The sequence below is a fragment of the Herpailurus yagouaroundi genome, unplaced genomic scaffold, assembly GCF_014898765.1.
Source record: "Herpailurus yagouaroundi ecotype Mexico unplaced genomic scaffold, PumYag 205, whole genome shotgun sequence".
Taxonomy (NCBI): Eukaryota; Metazoa; Chordata; class Mammalia; order Carnivora; family Felidae; genus Herpailurus; species Herpailurus yagouaroundi.
Window position 1 is genome coordinate 9,379,743 of NW_024412436.1, and position 22,452 is coordinate 9,402,194.

A 22,452-nucleotide genomic window follows, 5' to 3' on the forward strand; every position below is an offset into this window, starting at 1 on the left:
CAGAACAGCTTGAAAATGTAAACCGTACTATTAACATCTTCTCTACTTAGTTACTTATATCTAATTGAGAAACAATAAATCAAGCCCTGAAGTACAAAGTTTGCCATTGTGGTGATGTGAATATTCCCCACATGGCCAATTTCAAGTTAGCAACCTGATGCCACTCAACACAGAAGTGGGAACAGGTACACAGAAGCAAACCATTACATAGTATTTCTATGCAGACACAACAGACAAGAGTAACATCGGAATAGTAAAATGCAACAAAATTATCAAGGAGTGAAGAATTTTGAGTGTTTATCACCTTTCTTTTCAATGTACTTGATTTACTTTTGTAAGTTTATGTAACTTGATTTTTAATAATGACTGTATTAAAACAACCAGCTCATGAAATTCCTGAAATTTAATAATTGGCTCTTAAGAGCTGGAACATGCCAACTCCCACATGCCACTGGGTAGGAAGAAACACAAATAGGTCAGGATAAACAAACAATAATACAACCTATTATTAGGTATAAGGAACACACGACTGGGAAGAATCTGGGATTCCCTGACACACGGCCAGAATAGAAAATAGAACAATGAGCTGATATCTGAGTTATCTGTAGTAATGATCCACGGGCCTCCCATCCCCAGATCGTGCAGAATGAGCCACAGCGCTGACAGGGACTCTAGATGGGACCAGACGGTATTAGCGGTGATTGAATGCAGAGCTCTCCGACTGGCGGTTCCATATTTAGTCAACGCCAGCACTCCACTCCCTAACCTTCCTCCTTCTTCATTCTATTCCAAGTTGTATGTGTCCCTCCCCGGTTAGGCTGCAAATTCTTTTGAGGGCAGAGACCAGCCCTGGATTATCCAAAAAGCACTTTAAGCTCCTACTCAGGGAGCCAGAAAAGCAGAGACACCAAAACACGTGTTTCTGAAGAGAACTTAACATTTCAAAGTATGAATCAAAGTAGTCTGCAGGAGAAAACTCAGAAGTTCACTGTCTTTTCTCACCCTTACGCTATTGTTTTTATTTCCGTATCGCTCTCATTTTGAATTCTACGGGAGATAGTGGATGAGGTGGGAGCTGGGAATAGAGAGCCGTAATCATTTGGTAAATAGAAGGTTTTAATCCAGCTTTAGTTTAGTTATTCATTTTCTGTCACCCCTCAGTTCTCTAGCAATAGCTTGGCTGTGGACACTGCCAGCATTTAATCTATATTTATCAAATACATAAAAAACTAAAGTATCAGCCATGAGTACTATGTGAAGTCTAAGAATATAATCTTAGACTGCCATTTTAGAAGCTGGGAGAGACTCTTTAACACAAGCTTCCTCCAAGTGTGAAACTGTCAAAAACTTCAATGTCAATGACTCCTTAATATACAATTTAAGACTTCAAAATAATATCAAAATATGATTTGCACTAAGATATTTATGTCTAAGAATAGTAAACTCCAATATCAGAATGCCAAACTAAATCCTCAGCGACTATGGATTCTTCATTATTAGGAACATCATGGAATTCATATTTTCCTGTGTTACTGAATGCAACACACGGTCACGCTTCTCCTATGAACTGCGTGCAGGAGGATAAAGGAGATACTGATAGAATGAGCATAAAGTAATGGAGCATTAGAAAGAAAGGCAAGGGGCGCCTGGGTGGCTCAGTCGGTTAAGTGTCCAACTTCGGCTCAGGTCACGATCTCACGGTCCGTGAGTTCAAGCCCCGCGTCGGGCTCTGGGCTGATGGCTCAGAGCCTGGAGCCTGTTTCAGATTCTGTGTCTCCCTCTCTCTCTGCCCCTCCCCCGTTCATGCTCTGTCTCTCTCTGTCCCAAAAATAAATAAACGTTAAAAAAAAATTAAAAAAAAAAAAAAAAGAAAGAAAGAAAGGCAAATGATGGTTGCCCCTCTGGTAGAACTGACAGTAATTCAGTAAAGAGTCTCAAAAAATTCAGGCAGTATTTAAAATTGTTGAAGAGGAAGAATAACGAGGTCTAGGATAATGCTATTTTATGAGGCTTCCAAAGACTTTTCAGGGTCTTCTTAGTGGCTGTTTCTCTTCTTCCTACCTCTTAAATTGTGATGCTTCCCAGGATTCTGTCCTAGGCCGTCTTCCCTTTGTACTCAACCCTGCCCACGACTGTCCCGGCCCCAGCTGCCTCCGAGACATCCGCGGGTCCCCAAACCATATATTCAGCCACCGCATTTCTGTTTAGCACTGGTACTATTTTCAGTTCCATCTGGGTTTTCTACGGACACCTGACTCGGCACAGCCGGAGCGGGTGTCAGTAAACCCTCCCCTCTCCCCTGCCCCCAGCCCTCTGCCTGTGCTCCCTGTCCGCTAATAACACTCCATCCTCCAAACGAATCACTCAAGCTGGAAAGCACGGAGGCAGGAGACTCCTTCCACGTCCCCACCAGGTCTCCTTCATTATTCACAAAGTCCTACTCACTGCTTCTGGAGGACCCCCGTCTCTCATCTGGACAATCCCGTATGTGTTCTCAACTGCTCTGCCTACCTGCCCCTGGCCCTTCACCTTTCCTAGACAAAACTCATTATACCATCTCTTACTTTTAATAACTCACTGGTTTTTTCATCCCCTTCTGAATAAAGGTTAAATATTTTCTCAGAAGCAGAAGGTCTTTGAAATTTACCATTTCAGCTTCATCTCCCAACATTACCCAACTCATATTCTACCTTGTAGTTGCTGAACTTCTCAAATGCCATGTTCATTTGCAACTCTGGATTTTTCTTTTTATTATTATTATTTTTCAAATATTATTTATTTTTGAGAGAGGGACAGAGAGAGTGAGAGAGCGAGAGAGAGACAGAGAGAGAGAGGAGGAGGGGCAGAGAGATGGGGAGAGAGAGAATCCCAAGCAGGCTCCGCACTGTCAGTGCAGAGCCAAATGTGGGGCTCGAACTCCCAAACCGCAAGATCATGACCTGAGTGGTAATCGGGGGTCGGAGGCTTAACTGACTGAGCCACCCAGATACCCCTGGGTTTCTTTTCATGTAAATTTCTCTGCATGAGCACCCTTACGCCTCCCCAACTCTTCCAGCCCCCTGGTCAGAGCTAATAAATTTCAATAGGCATTTGTATGTAGGTCTGAGTATCTGTGAGTACCTGTTTTCTGTCTTGCATTGTTCTAGGACTACCTAGAACAGAGACGATTTGTCTTGCTCATCGTTCCGTTCCCAACATTGCAATGCAACAGTGGAGGGAGAATGACTCCCCTATCTTAAGTGAGAACATCAAAGAACTGAGAAAGAACACCCCAGCTTCTCTTTAGATGATACCAACCTCTGGGTGGGTAAACCTTTAGGAGTTGTCCTACTCACCAGGCCACTAACATTCTAGAATGTACCTCACATTTATTCAACAATTATCAAGTATCTAGTGTGTGTTGTCTCCCTCCTCCCCCGGGGGTGGGGGTGGGGATAAGAAAATGAATGACACACAGACATGAGAACCACAGACACAAGTCTGCTCTACCAGCTGCTTAGAGGGGCCATCAAGGAAAGGGCTAAGTTCCCTGGACTCATCAGGAAAGGATGCAGTAGAAAATTCGCTGCTCTTGAAATCCAAGCCAAATATTAGATCCCTAAATCAAGTAGACAAAACGGAAATCTTAGCTCTGTTTAAAGATTACCTATCACCAAGTGCTGTGTGTTACATTAATTGTGAAATAATCACACTAAATGGAACACATTTCAAAACCTGAACCAACTGAGGAACTGATGCATTGCAAATAAGCTACGAGAGAAACAGCAAATAGGCACCAAGAAAGGTGATTTCTGCTCTTCTTCTATAGGAATTTTCTGTAGGATAAACTGCTTCACCTTCTAGTGGCCTCGGCTTTGTCCTCAATCAAATGTAAATGAGAATAATATCCACCTATCAACTCTACAAGGTTACTGAAACAGCAAAGGGAACAACAGATACACAAATGCCCTGAAAAAGAAACCAAAATCACTTTACAAATATAAGGTAAGATCTCCATGACCAGGATTATAAAACACATGTCAGAAAGGTTCCTCATGAGCAAAAGCTATCTCTTTTATTAAGTCTGCTTATTTCTGAAGGTAAAATCATGCTCCTCACAAATTTAAAATCTAGAAGTGTGTAATGGAAACCATCTCTAAAGCAAACAAAAATCACATTTTAGGATTCATTCCTTCCTTCATTCATTAATTCAGTCTGCCAACTAATACACAACGAACACCAACCAAAAACAGAACTTTGTAAAGATCTGGCAATCTAAGAAATAATCCTCAAGAGCTTAACACCTAAGTGATTTTTAGAGCAACGCCGATATGCGTATGTACCTAGAGGAAAGGACGGCTGTATACATGAATACACAAACACAGATTAAGGGACATTTTTATATTAACAGTCATTTCATATATGACTTCTAAACTGTATGTGTAAATGAACACAGAAACATGAACAAAGAACGCTACAGTTCGCTTAGCAAAGGGCTGTAGGATTCTTCAGGTCACAGTTGTAGCTACAAAAGAAACACAAAGTGTGTAAACATATTTTGCTTTTAGTTCTTTCCAGCCACACAGGGAAAGGAATATCTACAATGGACAAAAAAAGTAGCTGGATATGTTAACACAGGTTGGGATGGAAGGAGAATACAGAGCCGGTTCTATCCTTTTTATTATGTAAATTAGCATAAATATAAAGGCCCAGAGACTGAAAGGGAAAAAAGGGGATACTTCTGTCCCCACAATAGCAAGTACCAGGGCAATTAAGAAATTGTTCACTCACGGTAAGGATAATAAAACCCTCAAAATCCTTATTTGGTAAAATCTACATAAAATTTCCCAAGTTAGGAAAGAGTTGCAGAAATTTTTTAAATGTTCTGTATTACGCAGTTAAAAATAAGTCAGTATTTCAGTGGGAAGATGTCTACACCAAATACATTGCTCCTTGGAGTGAGTTACATTTGAATTAATTTCCATATCACAATTTCTAACCACATTCGTCAGTAACTCAGTGAGTGTTATTTGTGGCTTACCGTTTATTTGGATCCTTTATCAAGAGCCCTGAAAGCAATGATTTTGCATCTGAAGAGAGTGTCCGAGGAAATTTAATGTCTTCCATTAGTATTAGTTCAAAAAGTTTCTCATGATCCTGGTTGTAGAAAGGTAACCTCCCACACATCATTTCATACATGACGACCCCTAGTCCCCACCAATCCACGGCTCGGCCATAGTCATTGTCTTCTAACACCTAAGAGTGAAACCAGCGAAAAGATTCATTACTCCACATTAACTTTTACAGCAGTATTTATAAAATGTGAGACTTTTACATCAACAAAGTGAATCCTAACCTTCAAAGCCTAGGTAGGCTCTTCTAACACTTTGACGTTTAAACTATAAGGTATCCTACAAAAGATTTAAATCACACCAGATAGGCGAAATGTTCCATATGTTCCAGAAGTGGCCAGCGTACAAGGAAGGGAACAGGCCACACAGCAGATTCCAAGTGAATGACTGAGTACACTACGGATCAAACAAAAATTTTTGCGTATCTGCACGTTTTCTCTTAGGCCTACTTAACTTTTCATTCTGGTTCCATTAATGTGGACTTTAACTTGCAGTCATACCCGTGCTGATGGCCGGGTATATAATGAGCCTTACACCCTCTTGCGTGGAGAAGAGCGAAGTCATACAAACCAGACGGTGAAAGACAGGAGTCATGCGATGGAACACAGATGAGGTCAGGGCACGGCCACCACAAAAATAAAACTGAAAACTTCTGGAGGCCTCTAGTGTTTCAAGTCTTTAAGGAAACAGTCATCAAAGTGAATATAAAGATGTACTGTGTGAGTTGTATCCAAAGCGTTAGTAAGCCCACAAGCAAATTTCAGTTAAACACAAACAAAACTCACAGACTCTGGTATATGCCCTTAAATTTATTTCCCAACATACATTACATGCAACATAAATTGGGAAAGATATGGTATGACACTATCAGGCTATGTTGGAGCAACCTATTCAAACTAGGGCAGAATGGCTTGCCATTTGTCTTAGGAAAATTTTGATTTTTACCTTTTTATTAGCTATGTTCCTCATTCAATGGAGTTTTCTTCATCTGTTTGGATCTTTCAATATTTTACTTTAAGCTACTATTATCTGAATAATCTTAAAGCTTACTTTATCTGATTCTCTTAGCTCTGGGATAAATAGCTCTGGGATAAAAACATCAAGAAAACCAGACCCACAAAATTTACCGATTAAAAAAATCTTGTAACTGATGACATAAGAAAATTTGATACAGAACAAAGTAGTGCTCGTGTTGCAGACTGTCTTAGTTTGAGTAAATAACTTGTTGAGGATTACTCCCATGGGACTTTTATTTAAAATTTACCAATCATGTCTTGGACTGAACATGACATTTTAGATGGTTACATTATGATTACCTATAAATACTATGAAAGGCACTTGGGTAGACAAGGTATTTATATGCGTGGAGAATAGAATTTTGAGAAAAAGCTAGGTTACTTAAAGATTAATTCAGCAGTGGTTGTCACATGTGATGAAAAGATTTTTAATTCAATTGTATCATTGTTCCAAGATGAACAGGAACTACATTAGCAAGATATGAACACAAGGCCACTTCCTACGTTTTTTCGAAAATCTTTTATAGAATAACAAACTAAGCAGAATATTTCGGGGAAGAACAACAAATTCTAGTTTTCATCGTTAGCTAAAAATACTTCAAATTTCTACTTGTTTGAAATGAGTAATGTAAAAATACAGAGAAAACAGCAAATAACCTAAAGCAGCAGAAAGAATTCGGCCTGTGCACTTTCTTAAGTGAGAGGAAATGTTGTATGTGTAATTTTTAAATACCAGTGACTTTTGATTATTCAAGAACCTATCTCATGTCCAATTAGTAGAATGCACTGTTTGTGGGCCTTAATCTAACGGACCCACGATTTTACCTAATAACAAACAATTTTAAAATCTAAGTAACCTTTTGCTGAATTCCTACAACACCAACAAAACAGTGGCGCACGTGAAAAAGAGCCAAATGTGGTTTTTAACCTCTTTTTTCATAAAACCATAAAAAGCATAAAAGCTGGATTAACTGCTTCCCGAACCCACATTTCACCAGCCGGGTTCTCATCCCCAGCTGGCAAAACTGGCAATCCTTTATTTTTGTTTAAATACCTGGTTTGCGGCCAGAAGGGAAAGTGAGTACATAAAAAAAGGGTTTTATTTTTGAAGAGAAATAAGCAACTGAAAAATAAAACTGCATTGTAAAAAAATCTGTTTGATAAAAGAAAATATATTTTATTTAGCTTTGTAAAATGAATGCCGATTCTCAAAATAAGTGGTTTTGCTTCTGAACCTAGGCATTTTAATGAATATATAGATACATAACACTATAATTAGAACTGTTTGCTACGTTACTGTAAACCGCACAAACCCGATGTAATGTATTATCTTATCGACATTTAAAGTCCAGCAACGTTCAGGAGAAAACACCCTAAAGACTCAGCCAGCCCTCTTTATCTAAGAGTCTTTGTTATCAATTAAAAAGAAAGACTTCTGTTCAATTCCCACCTCCAAACAGCTGGAAGATGAAAAACACAAGAAATAAAAACGAAAGTGATCCTAACATTCTACATGTGGATACAGAATCTAAAACACACCACCACTGTCCACAAACAGCCTTTCTCTCTCCTTAAATCTAAACTGTCTCAAAATACAGTACTCTGAAATGCTCTAGAAATTCCAGCGTGGAGTTAAAATCCACAGCCTCTTTTATGTTATTGTTTAAAGATAATTTTTCTCCCTTACTCAAAGCACGTATTTCCCCACAAATTACTGTAACATATAAAATGTATAGTCTTTAACCTACTGGGATTTGCAATTCCTTCTGGCTACCTCTGATGATTTTTTTTTTTTTTCCTAAAAGGCTAATTTACTTCATGGTTATCATGAGGGCTGATCCAAAGAGTAGTGTAATTGGTCCTGCAGTGGTACAACAATGCAAAGTGCATTTCAAGTCCATGACCCTGTGACTTACCATGTAATTTGGATATAAATGCAGATCAAAACCTGCTCCGAGAGCAGCAATCCACTGAAAGACTTATCTTAAAGAATTCATCTGAAGAAAGTGTCTCTTTTCCACAAAATCAATGTTACTCTCGTTTTAAACTAAGCTCAAGGTTTGAACACAAGTGCAGACATTTGGGATTTCCTTCTACCCCTATTGTCCTGTCACCGTGGATGCAGCTTTACTTTGTAACCACATTTAATGCCAAAGACAGACACAAAGGACAACAGGTTATTCCGGACACTAAAAGTAACATAAATAGTAAACAATGATAAGAGGTCACATCAAATCAACACCCAAACAGAACACAAACTCTAGGAAACAAGACTTCGTTTCAATTTTCCCCCAGGAATCGGGGATCGCTTCATTTTCTGCTGGAATAAAAACTGGATTCAAGGAAGTCAGAGCAGGTATCAATTGCTGTTAAATATTCTAATAACATCTGATTGATATTTGGTAATATTTGTTGTAGACACTTCCATGTATAAAACAGCCAACTGAGTTAAATAAAAATCACCACGAGGAGCTCTTGAATGGTTACTAATTTCAAGAATGATATTAAATAATAAACTATGATTTTAAAATGGTACCATCGATTAAAGTTCCCAGTGTAAATATCTGTTTGGCTAAGGGGCACTTTCAAAAAACATATTCATTCCAATGTTCTTTTACCAACTGGGATTTACTGGAAGTTTGAAGGAGCAGCTCTCTCAGCTTGTCCGCCAGGCCACACAATGCAGCCACGGCAAGCAGTTGTAAGGAGGGGACGTGTGCCCCAGAGTGGCTTACTGCTCAATCAATAATCCAGACAGAACAGATGGGGGAAAAAATTAAACATCCAAACAAACTGTCTGCACACCTATGTTGTGAAAGTAAACTGCGAACTTGGATGAACCAATTTACCACTAATTCAAAAAGGAATTTTTTTTTTCTGGTAACCTTGTATTTCAGGTAACGGATATGTGTGTGTTCTGTATCAACACGCGTTTATATACTTTACGATTTATGGAAATCCTTCGCATATTCTTAACATCAGAGGAATTTGCCTTTAAAAAAAAAGACCTGTTCAGTCTTCCAATCCAGACTCTAAAATGTATTGCAGCCTTAGGAGAAGTGTATGTTTCAGGAGACTTATGAATTCCATGGTTTCTTGGTATTTTCTCCATAATATATATCTTATACCTGGTTCTCAACTGCTCCGTTAATTCGTAAGAGGCTGAAACTGTAAACACCATTTGCTCGGAATTAGAAGGCTGTAGGTTTTAGGGCTATTTCCTGGCATGGTATACATAAGTCCTTGCATACAGCTAACGGCGTCCTCTCAAAAGCAATCTCTGGATAGAGCAGGCGACATTCTTGAACCAGAGAAAAGTGAAATGGATACAATACTGGTGGCTGAATCATACTTAAACACCCATCTTCCCGGAGAGTTCTACACTGCCCCTTTATCCCGGAGCAAGAGTCATAATGGGATCCCAAGAAATTGGGTCTTTGTCAGCAAAGTCAATACAGCCACTGTAAAATATACAGGCCATCACTAGCGGCACCCAGGGAGGGTGAGTTTTGTGTACGTCCTCATGCGTCAGAGAATTTAAAATTAAACTTTGTGCTTAACCTAGAATCATTCCAAAAGCAAATATTCTTACTGTTAAAGTCAAAAGACCATACACCATTGCGAAGAACGTTAGGTGACAGGTAGCTGCCACAGAAGTGACAAACCCCTGGGAAGTAGAAGCCTCAACTTAACACATACTGAGACATTAAATGTTGAACTAAAAATACTACTTTAGCTCATATGTAAGTAACATCCAACCTGGGGGTGGGGAGGAATGGGATGATTTTTAATATTACCCAGAAACAGTACAAGTAGAAGTCCTTAAATACGCTTCTACATAAGCAGACAGCTTCTACCTGAACTAATATCTCTGTCACTTACTTTTCCCCTGAGTATGGATGGATCCTTTTCAGAACCATTCAGGAGGATAAGGGTTTTTCAAAAATACCTTAAGAGGAGTGCAACATGAATTATTAACAAATAAAATATTAGGGATGTACACGGTTTTAGAAAGGCTACTAAAACTTTGTATTTCCACAAAATGCTCAGCCATTTTAAGACTTGGTTTCACAATCTGTTTGAAACAGTAGAATTTTGTCCAAGGGCTAAGCAAAATGTAACTGTGCTACTGTTTTTACCTACAGATTAAATGTGCAAACATATGTAGCCCTGGGCTCATTCATTTTTCTCAAGATCTGAAGACACTATTGACAGAGCCCATGAAATGACATCTTTTACATCTATTCTTTGCTGTATTTAAAATAAAGAAATAAAATTCCACGTAATGCATCTGAATCCAGTTAGGTTCTAACCGCCCCCCACTACCCACAGACCACTTCAAGCCAGCAACAACCTTTATCCTTAATTTATGTGATGCTCTTAGCTCATGCTGAAGAAGTGAATGTATTTCTCTGGCTTTAAATTTATATAAAATTTAACTTCCATTTGTGCTATTACCTCTATGGCATCACAATAACTTCAAGCAAATCTTTCTTTATCCAAATAGCAAAATATTCTTGTCTATTTCAGATATTTTCAAATTATACATTATATAAAAGATAGTACAGACAGCAGGCTTCAAAATAAAAGCAAATAAAATGACAGCAAGTGGATGTTTTCGAAAACATGAGGTTCTGAAAACTAAGAAAACATCAAACAATGCATCTTTAGCCACTGGAAAAAATACTTTACATTCACATGAAATAAAATTATATATGTATTTTTTTCTGAAGAGCAACCACAACTAGGTACTAGATCCTAGATATTTTCCACCAGCCAAGTCATTTTTTTGCAATCTTTTTGTTAGTTCTAACTTGATTATCAAATAATTTTTATTTTTACACTGTTACAGAAGTGCATTTCTCTAGGTTTCCAAAACCACCTTATTCAACCTTCCCCATCTGTCACCATCTGCTTCTTTTTAGCATGTACTTTTTGTGTGATCACATAAGCATGTGAAAAATAACTAACATTCAGATGATTATCTGCTGGTACATTTGAGGACTGGGCATAATAAAAGTGAACTGCCAAAACGTACTTAACACTTTTAATTTTGTTGGGTCTTGCATGTAAGCTACATTTGATTTTCAAACTGTTTTACAGTTGGAAAGTTGATCAGGTACTGCTAACTCAAGAGCAAAGCTGAGACTAAATAATTAGCACTGCATAAAGTGGCTTGGATTCAATGAGAGCCAAATCAAATAATAACATTTAACAGTAAGGTCTTATATGCGACTTCCAATTTCTTTTATAATTTCTAGATTGAAAATGCAGTGTGGATTACAAAAACAAAATCCCCCCAAAATATCTTCTTGTCCATAACGTATGGCAGATAAAATTTCTTTCTTCTAGTATAAGAAAGAGCGAAAACACATTCATTTAAAACCAATACATACTAGTGCATTTTTAAAGATGTAGGACACTAAATGCATATGTTATATCCTGCTAGGACTGTATTTCTCCAGCCTCTTTAAAAAAAAAAAAGAAAAAACCACATGATTTTATTCTTTATCAATAAATATCTCTAATTCTTCACCAAAAGAGGTAAGAGAATGGTTGTAAATATTCTCTTCTCTTTTTTAAAAAGGGGCATTTTTTATACCATAGGAGTCCTCTTTTGTGGGGTTTTTTAAGAAGAAACTTAAGTTTGGTTAAAATTTAAGTTTATTTTTAAAATCAGCTAGGAGCCTGGTTTATCCGACAGGAAACAATAGGGTTTTGACCTGATCTCTAAGTCTTTTTTGAAGTATCTTTTGATAGCCTTCATGTATCTTTAAGTAGCAAAGCGCTTCTGCCCAATTGAGACAATTAACTGGCAGAGGGTGACCACTGCTCGCTGACACACAGATTGTGCGGAGATCTCTCCATAACGTGGAAGCAAGTCTTGTGGAGGAAGAGACAATACTGACACTGAGCCATTCACAAGAGAAGCAGGAAATCAGGAATGTATTCCAGGTCTGATCACTCACATACTATGAAGAAAAGTCCGGCACTGACGATGGAATGTGCCAGAAATGCCAAGGTTCAAGAAAAGTGAGGGACACCATCCAAAGTAAAGGGGAGAAGCTGGTGTCACTCTTGCCCACTAACTCTGACCACATGTATCTGATCACGTTATTGCCTTGCTCTCAATTCAGAAGTGACTCTCCAAGAGATCAGACCTAAACTCCTTTGCATTCCAATCCCTGTGTCCGTGTCCAGCCTCCTCTCCCATCTCCCACTGACCGCCCCCGGACCCTCCCAGCAGGCTTACGCACCCTGCCTTCTTCTACCACACCAGGCAGATCCCCAGTAAAGTAATTATTTTCTTGCACAGTCAGGATTGTTTTCCGTCTCTTATCACCCCGGTAAATAGCAAGCTACTTGAGGACAAAAACCATTTCTTACTCTCTTTCTATTCCCAGTCCCCAACATAATGCGTGACACCTAATAAATAGTAAGTACCTCTTTAACGAACGAGAGAATTCTACAGTGAAATGGTCCATATCGGAGAGAAGAAATAAGGACTTCAATTCTTGTTCTTAAAAGTAAAACACATTCAAAGTTACCCCTATTTAACAAAAATGTAATGATTGACAGAAATACTTAAAAAATGTAAGAATTTAAATTGCATGAGAAGTTAGAACTGTCATCCCCAAATGGTAACTACCATGATCACAAATCAGGGGCTGAGACTGTAATTAGAAATCAGCCATGGGGATGACTGGGTGGCTCAGTCGGTTAAGCATCCAACTTCAGTTCAGGTCATGATCTCACAGTTCCTGAGTGTGAGCCCCACATAGGAGCCTGGAGCCTGCTTCAGATTCTGTGTCTCCCTCTCTCCCTGCCCCTCCCCCACTCACGCTCTGTCTCTGTTTCTCATTAAACAAAAAGATAGGAATCAGCCACGGGTATAGAAATTGCTGTTAAAGACCAGGCTTCTGTAATATCCGCCCCCCCCCCCAAAAGAAAAAAACCAAACAAAAATAGGTACACAGAAATTTTTTCTTACTTTTTTTTTTTTTTAAAGAAATGGATAATTTCTTGGGTATTGTAAAGTTGCTATTCAGAAACAACTGGATCCTTCTTGCATGAAACCCTTGGTTTTGTTCTTCAGTTGATGATATAAGCATGTAAAAGAGTATCTTTGTTTCTTGAGAGATCATCTGCTTCTGAATGAAATGAGATGTGTTTATCTTCTTCAGAAATAATTTCCCCTAACTGTGACACAACTAATTTTGTTATTCTAAATACAGGACAGTACTATCCATGGTGCATAGAGAACAGGGGTAAATTGAACTCCAGAGAAACAAAGAATTTGTTTTTCATGATATTCACAAAAACAACTCTCTTCTAGAAAATACGATCTTGTATTTGAATGAATAAGGAACAGTGTTCCTAAAATTTTACCTAATTCACCACAATAAGTGGGAGAATCTTAAACTCTAGATTTTATGACAGAGAAAAATAATATTTTTGGCAGCTCTTGAGAAAATAATATTTGGAAATGTACTGCATTTCAAATTATTAGCACTTATTTATAATTATGCAATAATCTTGAAATGTAAATTTACTCTCTAATTAAAAAAACTATTATAATAACAAACTGGCATGAGTTATACATGTATAGGAAATGCAATGTATTCCTACTGCCTAATTTCTCTTAATTACCTTTTCCTGTTGAGCATTTATAAAGCATTCATTTTAAAACTGACAATTATTCACATCTATAAGTGGCCTTGAAAGTGTGACTTTTGGGGGCCATAACACCTGTCGTTAGAAAAGCAAAAGTGGCCTTTCCCAGATGGACCTAGTTACAATCCTGTTCCTCTCGCCACCACCTCCCTGCTGTGTACAGATTCCACTGAAAAAGAGTTCTGATCCTCAGTCCCCTCACCTTTAAAAAAACATCAAGGATGCTATCACAAAAAGGTCATTCCAAACACGCAACGCACCTATACAGCAGGTGTTCAATCAACTGTAACCTTCACCCATCAGAGATCAGATGCCTGCCTCGGTCTTTGGCTCCAGCCACACTAACCTTATTGGAGTTTGAGGGAAGAACTGGGCTTGTTCCTGCCTCAGGTTCCATGCTCATTGCTCCCTGTGTCTGGAGAGCTCGTCCCCTCCACCCTGCAGAGCTACCTCCTCCTTAGCATTCAGGTCTCTGGCCAAGCCTCACCTCCCCCAACGTCCTATCTGCAGAAGACCGTATCTTCCAAAGACAGCTGCAACACTATCTCCCATCTCACACGCTCTTCTACGAAGGGGAGGTGGGCGTCGGGGTCACCACCCCTTCAATCTGTGTGGTCTCAGACTGCTTCGCCAGTAAGCACAGGTGCAGTTTCTGAAACCAGGCCACTAAAGGGGACGCACGCACAAATGTCTGCCAGCAGCATTACAGCCCCATGCTGGAAGCAAACCAAATGTCCACAGACTGCTGAATGGATAAACCAAATGTGGCATATCCATACGATGGAATATTATTTGGCCACAAAAAGGAATGAAGTACCACTAAAATGGTAAAAACATGGACACACCTTGAAAACATATTACGTGAAAGAAGCCACACAATCAGCCTCATATTGTAGGATTCCACTGATGGAAGTATCCGGAACAGGCACATCTATACAGACAGAAAGTGGGTTGTAGCTGCCAGCGGGGAGGGGGAACTAATGGGTATGGGTTTTGTTGTTAGAGTGATGAAAATACTCTGGAATTCAATGTTGGTGACAGTCGTATAATTTTGTGAACATAGTAAAAACCACTGCTGTATTTTATGGTATGTGACCTGTACTTTAATAAAATTATTAAAAACATACTATGAAAAGGAATTTGCAAACAACTAATAAAACATTCTTAATGTTTGCCAGGTGAACAAAAGGAACAAAAACAAAACAAAGAAAAGGGAAGCAGCTCATAACTTGTTCCTAAGGACACTCATTTTTTTTTTAAGTTTTTTTTTTTGTTTATTTTGAAAGAGATATAGCGTGCAAGCAGGGAAGGGGCAGAGACAGAGGGAGCCAGAGTTCTGCACTGACAGCGCAGAGCCGGATGCAGGGCTCAGACTCATGAATCGTGAGATCATAACCTGAGCCGAAATTGAGAGTCAGATGCTTAACCGACTGAGCCAGCCAGGCGCTCCTAGGACACTTACTTTTAGAGCCCAAAGCCAAAGAAGTCGGACTGCCCTGGAGCCGTCAGGTTAGGAGGAAGCCTGGACCACATAGCAATGTGGAGGCTCTACATAAACGCTCCTGTTGAAGGGTACCAGTCAGTGGACAGGAACATCGGTCGTCAGACATGTGAGTGAAGATGCTTCCAGATTCCAGCCTCCAGTCACACGTCACCCCGTGGCTGCAACGTCCTTCTGGCTGCGGCCCCACATGCTGTGGAGCAGAGATAAGCCATCCCTGCTGTCCCCTGACTATTCCTGACTCTGAATCCCAGATCACACAGAATGGTTGTTTTTCACCGCTAGGATCTGGAGTGGTTTGTTACACGGTGAGAGTAATTTGAACTCTATCTAAAATGGCCACCACACCACACCCTTCCCTTCACCTAGCTTTATTTTCTCCCTGGCACTCACTCATTAGCTGACATTATGTTATTTCCCAATTTTTATTGTTTCATTCTGGAGAGCAGTGTCTTTTGTGTCTTGCTCTGTAACCACATCACCCAGAAAAATACCCAATACATAGTAGACACATAATATGCAGTTGTTTAACAAACAAATTAGCAGATTATTGTGGAACCCTCAGCATGGGGAGGTCACTGGTTGGGACTTGCTTTGGCATGAATTCCAAAATGTGGCTACTGTCATTTCATTTACTTTTCCTATAGTAATGAAGTATGAAAATTCACAACACTACAAATGTAAATTATCACCGTGTCTTTGTTTCGAAGGAAGATCCAAGGTAGTTTATAAAACCGCAAGCATTCTTGCTGATGCCATCCAATTACTTGATTTTAATAAATGAATCAAAACGGGCCTAATCAAAAAATAAAATGTACATCACCAAAAAAAAAAAAATTGACTTACTCTATGGAAATTAGTACCTTTGTGCTCATAAAGTTTATAAAATTTACTTTCTACATATTCTTACTCTGTTATACCATGTTAAACAAGTGAAAGCAAAATAGATTTAATTCCTGTTGGTGGAATTTAAGCAACAAAACAAAGGAAAAGAGAGAGGCAAACCAAGAAACAGACTCAACTCTAGAGAACAAGTAGGTGGCTGCCAGAGGGGAGGCGCGTGGGGGGATGGGTGAAATAGGTGATGGGGATTGAGGAGTGCCCTGTCCTGCTGAGGGAAGTGTTTAATTCACTGTATTGTATACCCGAAACTAATATTACACTGTACATCAATAATACCGGAATTAAAATTATAAGAAAGTAGTAGGTACTGCAATGATTTTTCATGCTAAGCAGTTTATTCTCCCTACGAATGGAAGCACAGCCTACCTCTGGTGCCAGATATTCTGGTGTTCCACAGAACGTCTTCATGGTGGCCGCATCTGTAATCCCTTCTTTGCAAAGTCCAAAATCTGTAATTTTTATGTGGCCATCTTTATCCAGCATCAGATTCTCCAACTGTGTAGTAAGAAAAATGACATAACGTGTTTCATAGTTTTCAGAAATAGGAAAATACAGTTTTGACAAATGACTGAATGCTGAGTAAGATATTTTGGAAAGAGGACATGGCCGTAGTTAATAGAACTTTCAGAGCTTACAAACCCCACAGCTTCCTAATTTGTGTGAAAAGAAACAGGTTTTATCAAATACTTCATGGTGATAAAATTAGTGATTTTTAAACGAATGGGAGTAAGAGCCCTTATTGTGTGATTTCTGAGAATACACACCTAAATAACTTTTCAAAGCAAACATCAGTCCTTAATCCTTTTTGTGTCCCTAAATTGTGATCTAAACAATCCCAAAGAGATGAGCACCTTCTGCTAGATATATATGGATGGTTTTCAACAATTTCTCTTGGGAATCTATTGCTATTATAAAATATTCACTTACAGAAATGTTTTTAGGTGGTTGTTGTAAATCAAACCTAAATCTTATTTTGTAAGGTAAGGCGATATCCTCTTTTGAAGGTCTTTGTAATAAAAAAATACCAACCCTTTCAAACATAAAAAGAAAAATATCAAAGTCAAACATTCAACAGTTAATGAAAATATATAGCACATACATTTTATTTTTTTTTATTTTTTATTTTTTTATTTTTTTTTAATTTTTTTTCAACATTTATTTATTTTTGGGACAGAGAGACAGAGCATGAACGGGGGAGGGGCAGAGAGAGAGGGAGACACAGAATCGGAAACAGGCTCCAGGCTCTGAGCCATCAGCCCAGAGCCCGACGCGGGGCTCGAACTCACGGACCGCGAGATCGTGACCTGGCTGAAGTCGGACGCTTAACCGACTGCGCCACCCAGGCGCCCCTAGCACATACATTTTAAAACTGGAATCTCTTTGAACCCACTAATTCCAAAACACCAAAGAGAATCTCAAAGATTTAACCAAGTACCAAGATCATTTGCCTCAAGTGAAAATTGTCAAATGTAAGGGGAAGGAGTTTGTGCAAAGTCAACGCAATTAAAAGTACCAACCATAACTGATGTTCTTCTCCCGACTTGAGCACAACCTTATGATTGTCATCACACAAAGATACATGTTACTTCTGAGCTGTGATCCTACAGCCTCACACAGACAAGGATGCGAACCCCGCTCAGTCATCTAGACAGAACTTACACGCGCACACAAGAAACACACACACAAAGAAACGCATGCAGAAACCGTTATCAGCAGCATTAATGACATTTCACCTATTTCAGGAGCACTCCATCTCCTTCTCCATGTGACAACATGACAGCGCTTACCTCAGCCCTGAAGTCAAGATCAATTTCAAAACAGAACTCCATGTAAGAATATAAACAGGTATCAATCACATAAAATGTGATATTATACTATGTCAGATTATCCAAAGTCTTATAAGCGAGAAACCCAACACAGTTAAGCAAGTTGTGCTCGTGGAAGGAGAGATCTGAACAGACCTCAGTCCTTGGGTAGAGGCCTAGATGCATCCCCAGCTGAACTAAAAGCTCAGTACCTGGTTCATGTATTGTACAGACTGCAGAGAAGGGAGTCTGTCTTTCACTGGTCTACAGAAAGATGAACAAACACTCAATATGTTGTAGGACTTTTCATCTTTTTTTTCAAGTTTATTCTGAGACAGTATGTGCACATGCACTCAAGCAGGGGAGGGGCAGAGAGAGAGGGAGAGGAAGAGAGAGAATCCCAAGCAGGCTCCATGCTGTCAGCACAGAAATGAATGCGGGGCTCGATCTCACGAACTATGAGATCAGGACCTGAGCTGAAATCAAGAGTCAGAGACTTAACGGACTGAGCCACCCAGGCGCCCCCCCCAAAAAAACCAAATCAAATTCTTAAAATGCTGAAAGGTCTTTTAAAAATATTTAAAAGTCCCTTTTATTAACACATTACATAAAAATTCTTATAAAAACTTCAAATAATACATAATAATATTGAGGAGAATGTGAATGTGCTATCTACTCCATTCCTTCCTGCTCCCCTGTGTTGAAGGTATGTCAATCCTCTTAAAAACATTTGTTTAATGTTTATTTGTTTTTTGAGAGAGAGAGAGAGAGAGAGAGAGCATGAGCGAGCGTGAGCGGGAAAGGGGCAGAGAGAGAGGGAGACACAGAAAGCAAAGCAGGCTCCAGGCTCTGAGCTGTCAGCACAGAGCCCAACGCGGGGCTCGAACCCACGAACCATGAGATCATGACCTGAGTTGAAGTTGGAAGCTTAACTGACTGAGCCACCAGGTGCCCCTGCATCAATCCTCTTGATACACTTTATGTGCATCAGACAGTATTCATGGAGACATGATACCATGCACTGTGTCTCCACATTTTGACAAGGCTACTTGGAAATGCATGGACACAGAAATAACGAGACATATAAACACTGTTTTTAGTACCAAAAAGGGTACATATTTTTTAAAATCTTGATTTGCACCTAATTCTCTAGCCTCATATCTCAGCTCTAAGATGCCAGGGGTTGAGGGATGGGGAATGGACGGAGATGCAGGACAGGGTTGGAGGAAGGAATAGGTTGAACATGACCAAGTGTCCCAGTCTGCCCAGAACGGAGGGGTTTTCCCGGGATGCAGGACTTAAAAGTTCTGGAACTGGGGAAGTCTGGGGCAAACCAGATAGTTGGTCATCCTACTTATTTTATAAGTCAGCTTCATAAAAAGCCATCACAATACTATAGTAAGAAAAAAGGGATGCCTGTGAGGGATGGGGAGAGGGTCACAGAGACGGGGGAGGTAGTGTAATGCATGGGAGGCAGCCGAGAGCAAAGGGGGTCAGATAACGGAGTCAAGTCAGAGAACACATATAAATTCCAAGCTTTGCCCTTACTCACTGTGTGACCTTGGGCTTGCTATTGATTTCTGTGTCCCTCAACCTCATCTATGAACTAGAGGTAAATAAGGGTAACAGCCAATGCGGTTGCTTTGAGAATTAGAGATGTTGAATGTAGAACTTAACACAATCTAAGTATTCAATAAATGTATCAACCATTTATTTATTAAATGTGGAGAGTTTAATGGCTAAATTACAAGTTATCAAAATGGTATGTGTTCTTTGGGATGATGTAGGAAACTACAGGAATGGAACCCAATAAAACACTTCGGTCAGCTGAGCGTCTTCTTAAAAACACTTTCAGTACTCAATAATTTCTTTTGAATAAAACAAAAGATAAATACTTCCTAATTTTTGAGGCTGTTTTTCAATTGTGTCTACCTTCTTCCATCAATTAATTTTGCTCTCTCACCATCCTGAAATGTTATTTTACTGAGTATGAATGTCAAAACAACCTGTCCATCGAAAGTATCAACCATAGTCAGAGACGTATCACCTTACAGAAATGATATCCCCAAACCTATTCTTGTATAAACATAGGTCAGGGGTAACTATCCAGGCTTGTTAAAAAAAGAATAATAATTTGACACAGAAGGATAACAAAGTTTCCGTAAAATGTTAAGAACTATGGGTGTTGTAATTCACAAATGTGAAGGAGGCACAGAAACCTGCACGTTTTCAGAGGAGATGGATGGCTCAGATATAATCAAGAACACCTGGAAACCATCTCCTCTGTGCATTTAACCCTGAAGGGGATTTAGTCACACGTTCTGTGTCAAGGAGAAAGAAAAACATTTACAAATGCTCTCCCTTTGGTTCTCTCTCCTAAATCTCATGGCTGTCCTTTTGGTTAGTCACAAAGTGCACAATTCACAGCATTACTGACTGTGAGTGTTCACGTACTCTCCATTGGTAAACTTTAAGTCTACCTGTTTTTACTCCCCTCAGTCTTAGTTTCCAGAACTGAGAGCAGGCATTACATTTATGCTCTGTGGATGCGTCCACTGGCAAAAGCAATGATGAAGTCAAATAAGAGGTTTGACGGAAAAGATTATATGTTAAAACTGTGGTTAATACTCCTTGCCCCGTTAGAGAGGGCTGTTATCTAACAGTTCATGTTTTCAGGAGGGAAAAAATATTAGATGTATACCTCGCAGAGTTCCCATAAAAAAAGGTAACATTTGTACCCAGCAGAAGCATACAGCCATTACCTGACAGAGGGTCTCCATTCAGCATGCCTATAGAAAAATATGGTCGATTCTGAAACCTTTTTTCTTCTGTGCTTTGTGGACAAGAAATCATAGTAAGAAAGACTATGCGCCTTTTGTTCTTGCTGGTGCGTAGCATAAAATTAAACTCTCAAACGCCTATCTGTCTTTGATACTGTGTTTTCAACACTTCAAAGTACAATAAAAAATGAAATTTGCAGCGTGTACCAGGATCAGTGGATGGGCTGTGGAGGCCAAGAATGGACTGGCCCGGAGGCTCCTTGAACCACGTGCGGGCTGAAGGAGGCCACGGCTTGGGCACACATGTAACCCTTTTGTGGTGCACAGGCTGGGAAGCTCTGCTCTAACATACGCCAAGCTAGCAAAGTTTTTTATACTTTCGAATACAGTATTCTAATATAGATACACATTCTAATATCTAGCTATTGTACGTCTCATCAAAGATCATCAAATGATCTTACGTATCATTTTACTTAAATGGCTGACACTGTAATTAAACAAAGGAATGAAAATAATGCTTCCTAAGGGCTCTGATGGCTGCTGGAGCAGAATACACAGTTAGTTCCCCTCCCTCGCCCTCCCACCCCATTTTGGGGCAGCTGTATCAGACTCAGTGCCCGGTACCTCAGTACCAAGGCTGCTCCGGTCCAGGAGCGGAGTAAGGAATTCATCCTCCACACACTGCACACTCAGGCTCAGGGCTATCGAAGTAACCAAGTGTCATACAAGCTCACCTGCAGGAACGTACCACGAAGTTAGGAGAGTGTGCCAAAATACTGAAGAAAACACGTCTCCACTTTGAACCTGCCTGAGCTAGAAAGGGATTCACAATGTACAACAGCAGAGACCTTACTTCCGCTGTCCGGCCGCTTAAGGACGGACCACACACAGGGGAGCCTGGGTGGCTCAGTCAGTTAAGCGTCCAACTTCAGCTCAGGTCATGATCTTGAGGCTGAGTTGAAGCCCCTGCTTCGGATTCTCTCTCTCCCTCGCTCTCTGCCCCTCCCCCATTTGCACTCTCTCTCTCAAAATAAATGAATAAACTTTGGAGAAAAAAAAAAAACTGACTACACATAAGGAACATAGCCCAATAATACAATTTAACCTTAGAGGGTGAAGGGGTTCTTAATAGCAGTGGCTTAAAATTTTTATAGAAGAGGGAATGCAGAGAGACTGGTCAGAAGTGGGAGCTGGAGGCTGAGTCCTGAGGCAGCAGATAATAAAGCAATTATGCTGCTCTCTTCCAGACTGCAGGATTATGGGGGGTGAGCACCAGGGAGCTGATGAAGACTGGGGGGGAGGGGGCGGGGTACTGTGGGAAGACTCTGAGCCATCCCTTTGTGTCAGCACTGAGACTCTGAAGTTATCTAAATCTGGGGCCCCTGGGTGGCTCAGTTAGTTAAGCATCAGACTCTTGATTCTGGCTCAGGTCATGACCTCACAGTTCATTAGTTCAAGGATCCCCATATGTAGTTCTGTGCTGACAGTGTAGAGCCTGCTTGGGATTCTCTCTCTCTCTCTCTCTCTCTCTCTCTCTCTCTCTCTCTGCCCCCCCCCCGTTTGCACACACACATGTGCCCTCTCACACATGCCCGCTCTCTCTCAAAATAAATAAACTTGAAAAGAAAAAGAGATGATCTATTTGTGGGTTTCTCATATTAA

General features: G+C 39.9%; 1 protein-coding gene across 5 annotated transcripts in view; it reads right to left on the bottom strand.

Moving 5' to 3' along the window:
- Positions 1-22,452, bottom strand: part of AKT3 (AKT serine/threonine kinase 3) — a 309,200-nt gene that overhangs the window by 40,479 nt on the left and 246,269 nt on the right. For all 5 annotated transcript variants that reach the window (XM_040451849.1, XM_040451850.1, XM_040451847.1 and 2 more), the window contains 2 exons: positions 16,572-16,700; positions 5,021-5,235 (listed from right to left, as the gene is read on the bottom strand). In XM_040451849.1, the coding sequence (XP_040307783.1) occupies positions 5,021-5,235; positions 16,572-16,700 (344 nt within the window). The remainder of the gene's footprint in view (positions 1-5,020; positions 5,236-16,571; positions 16,701-22,452) is intronic.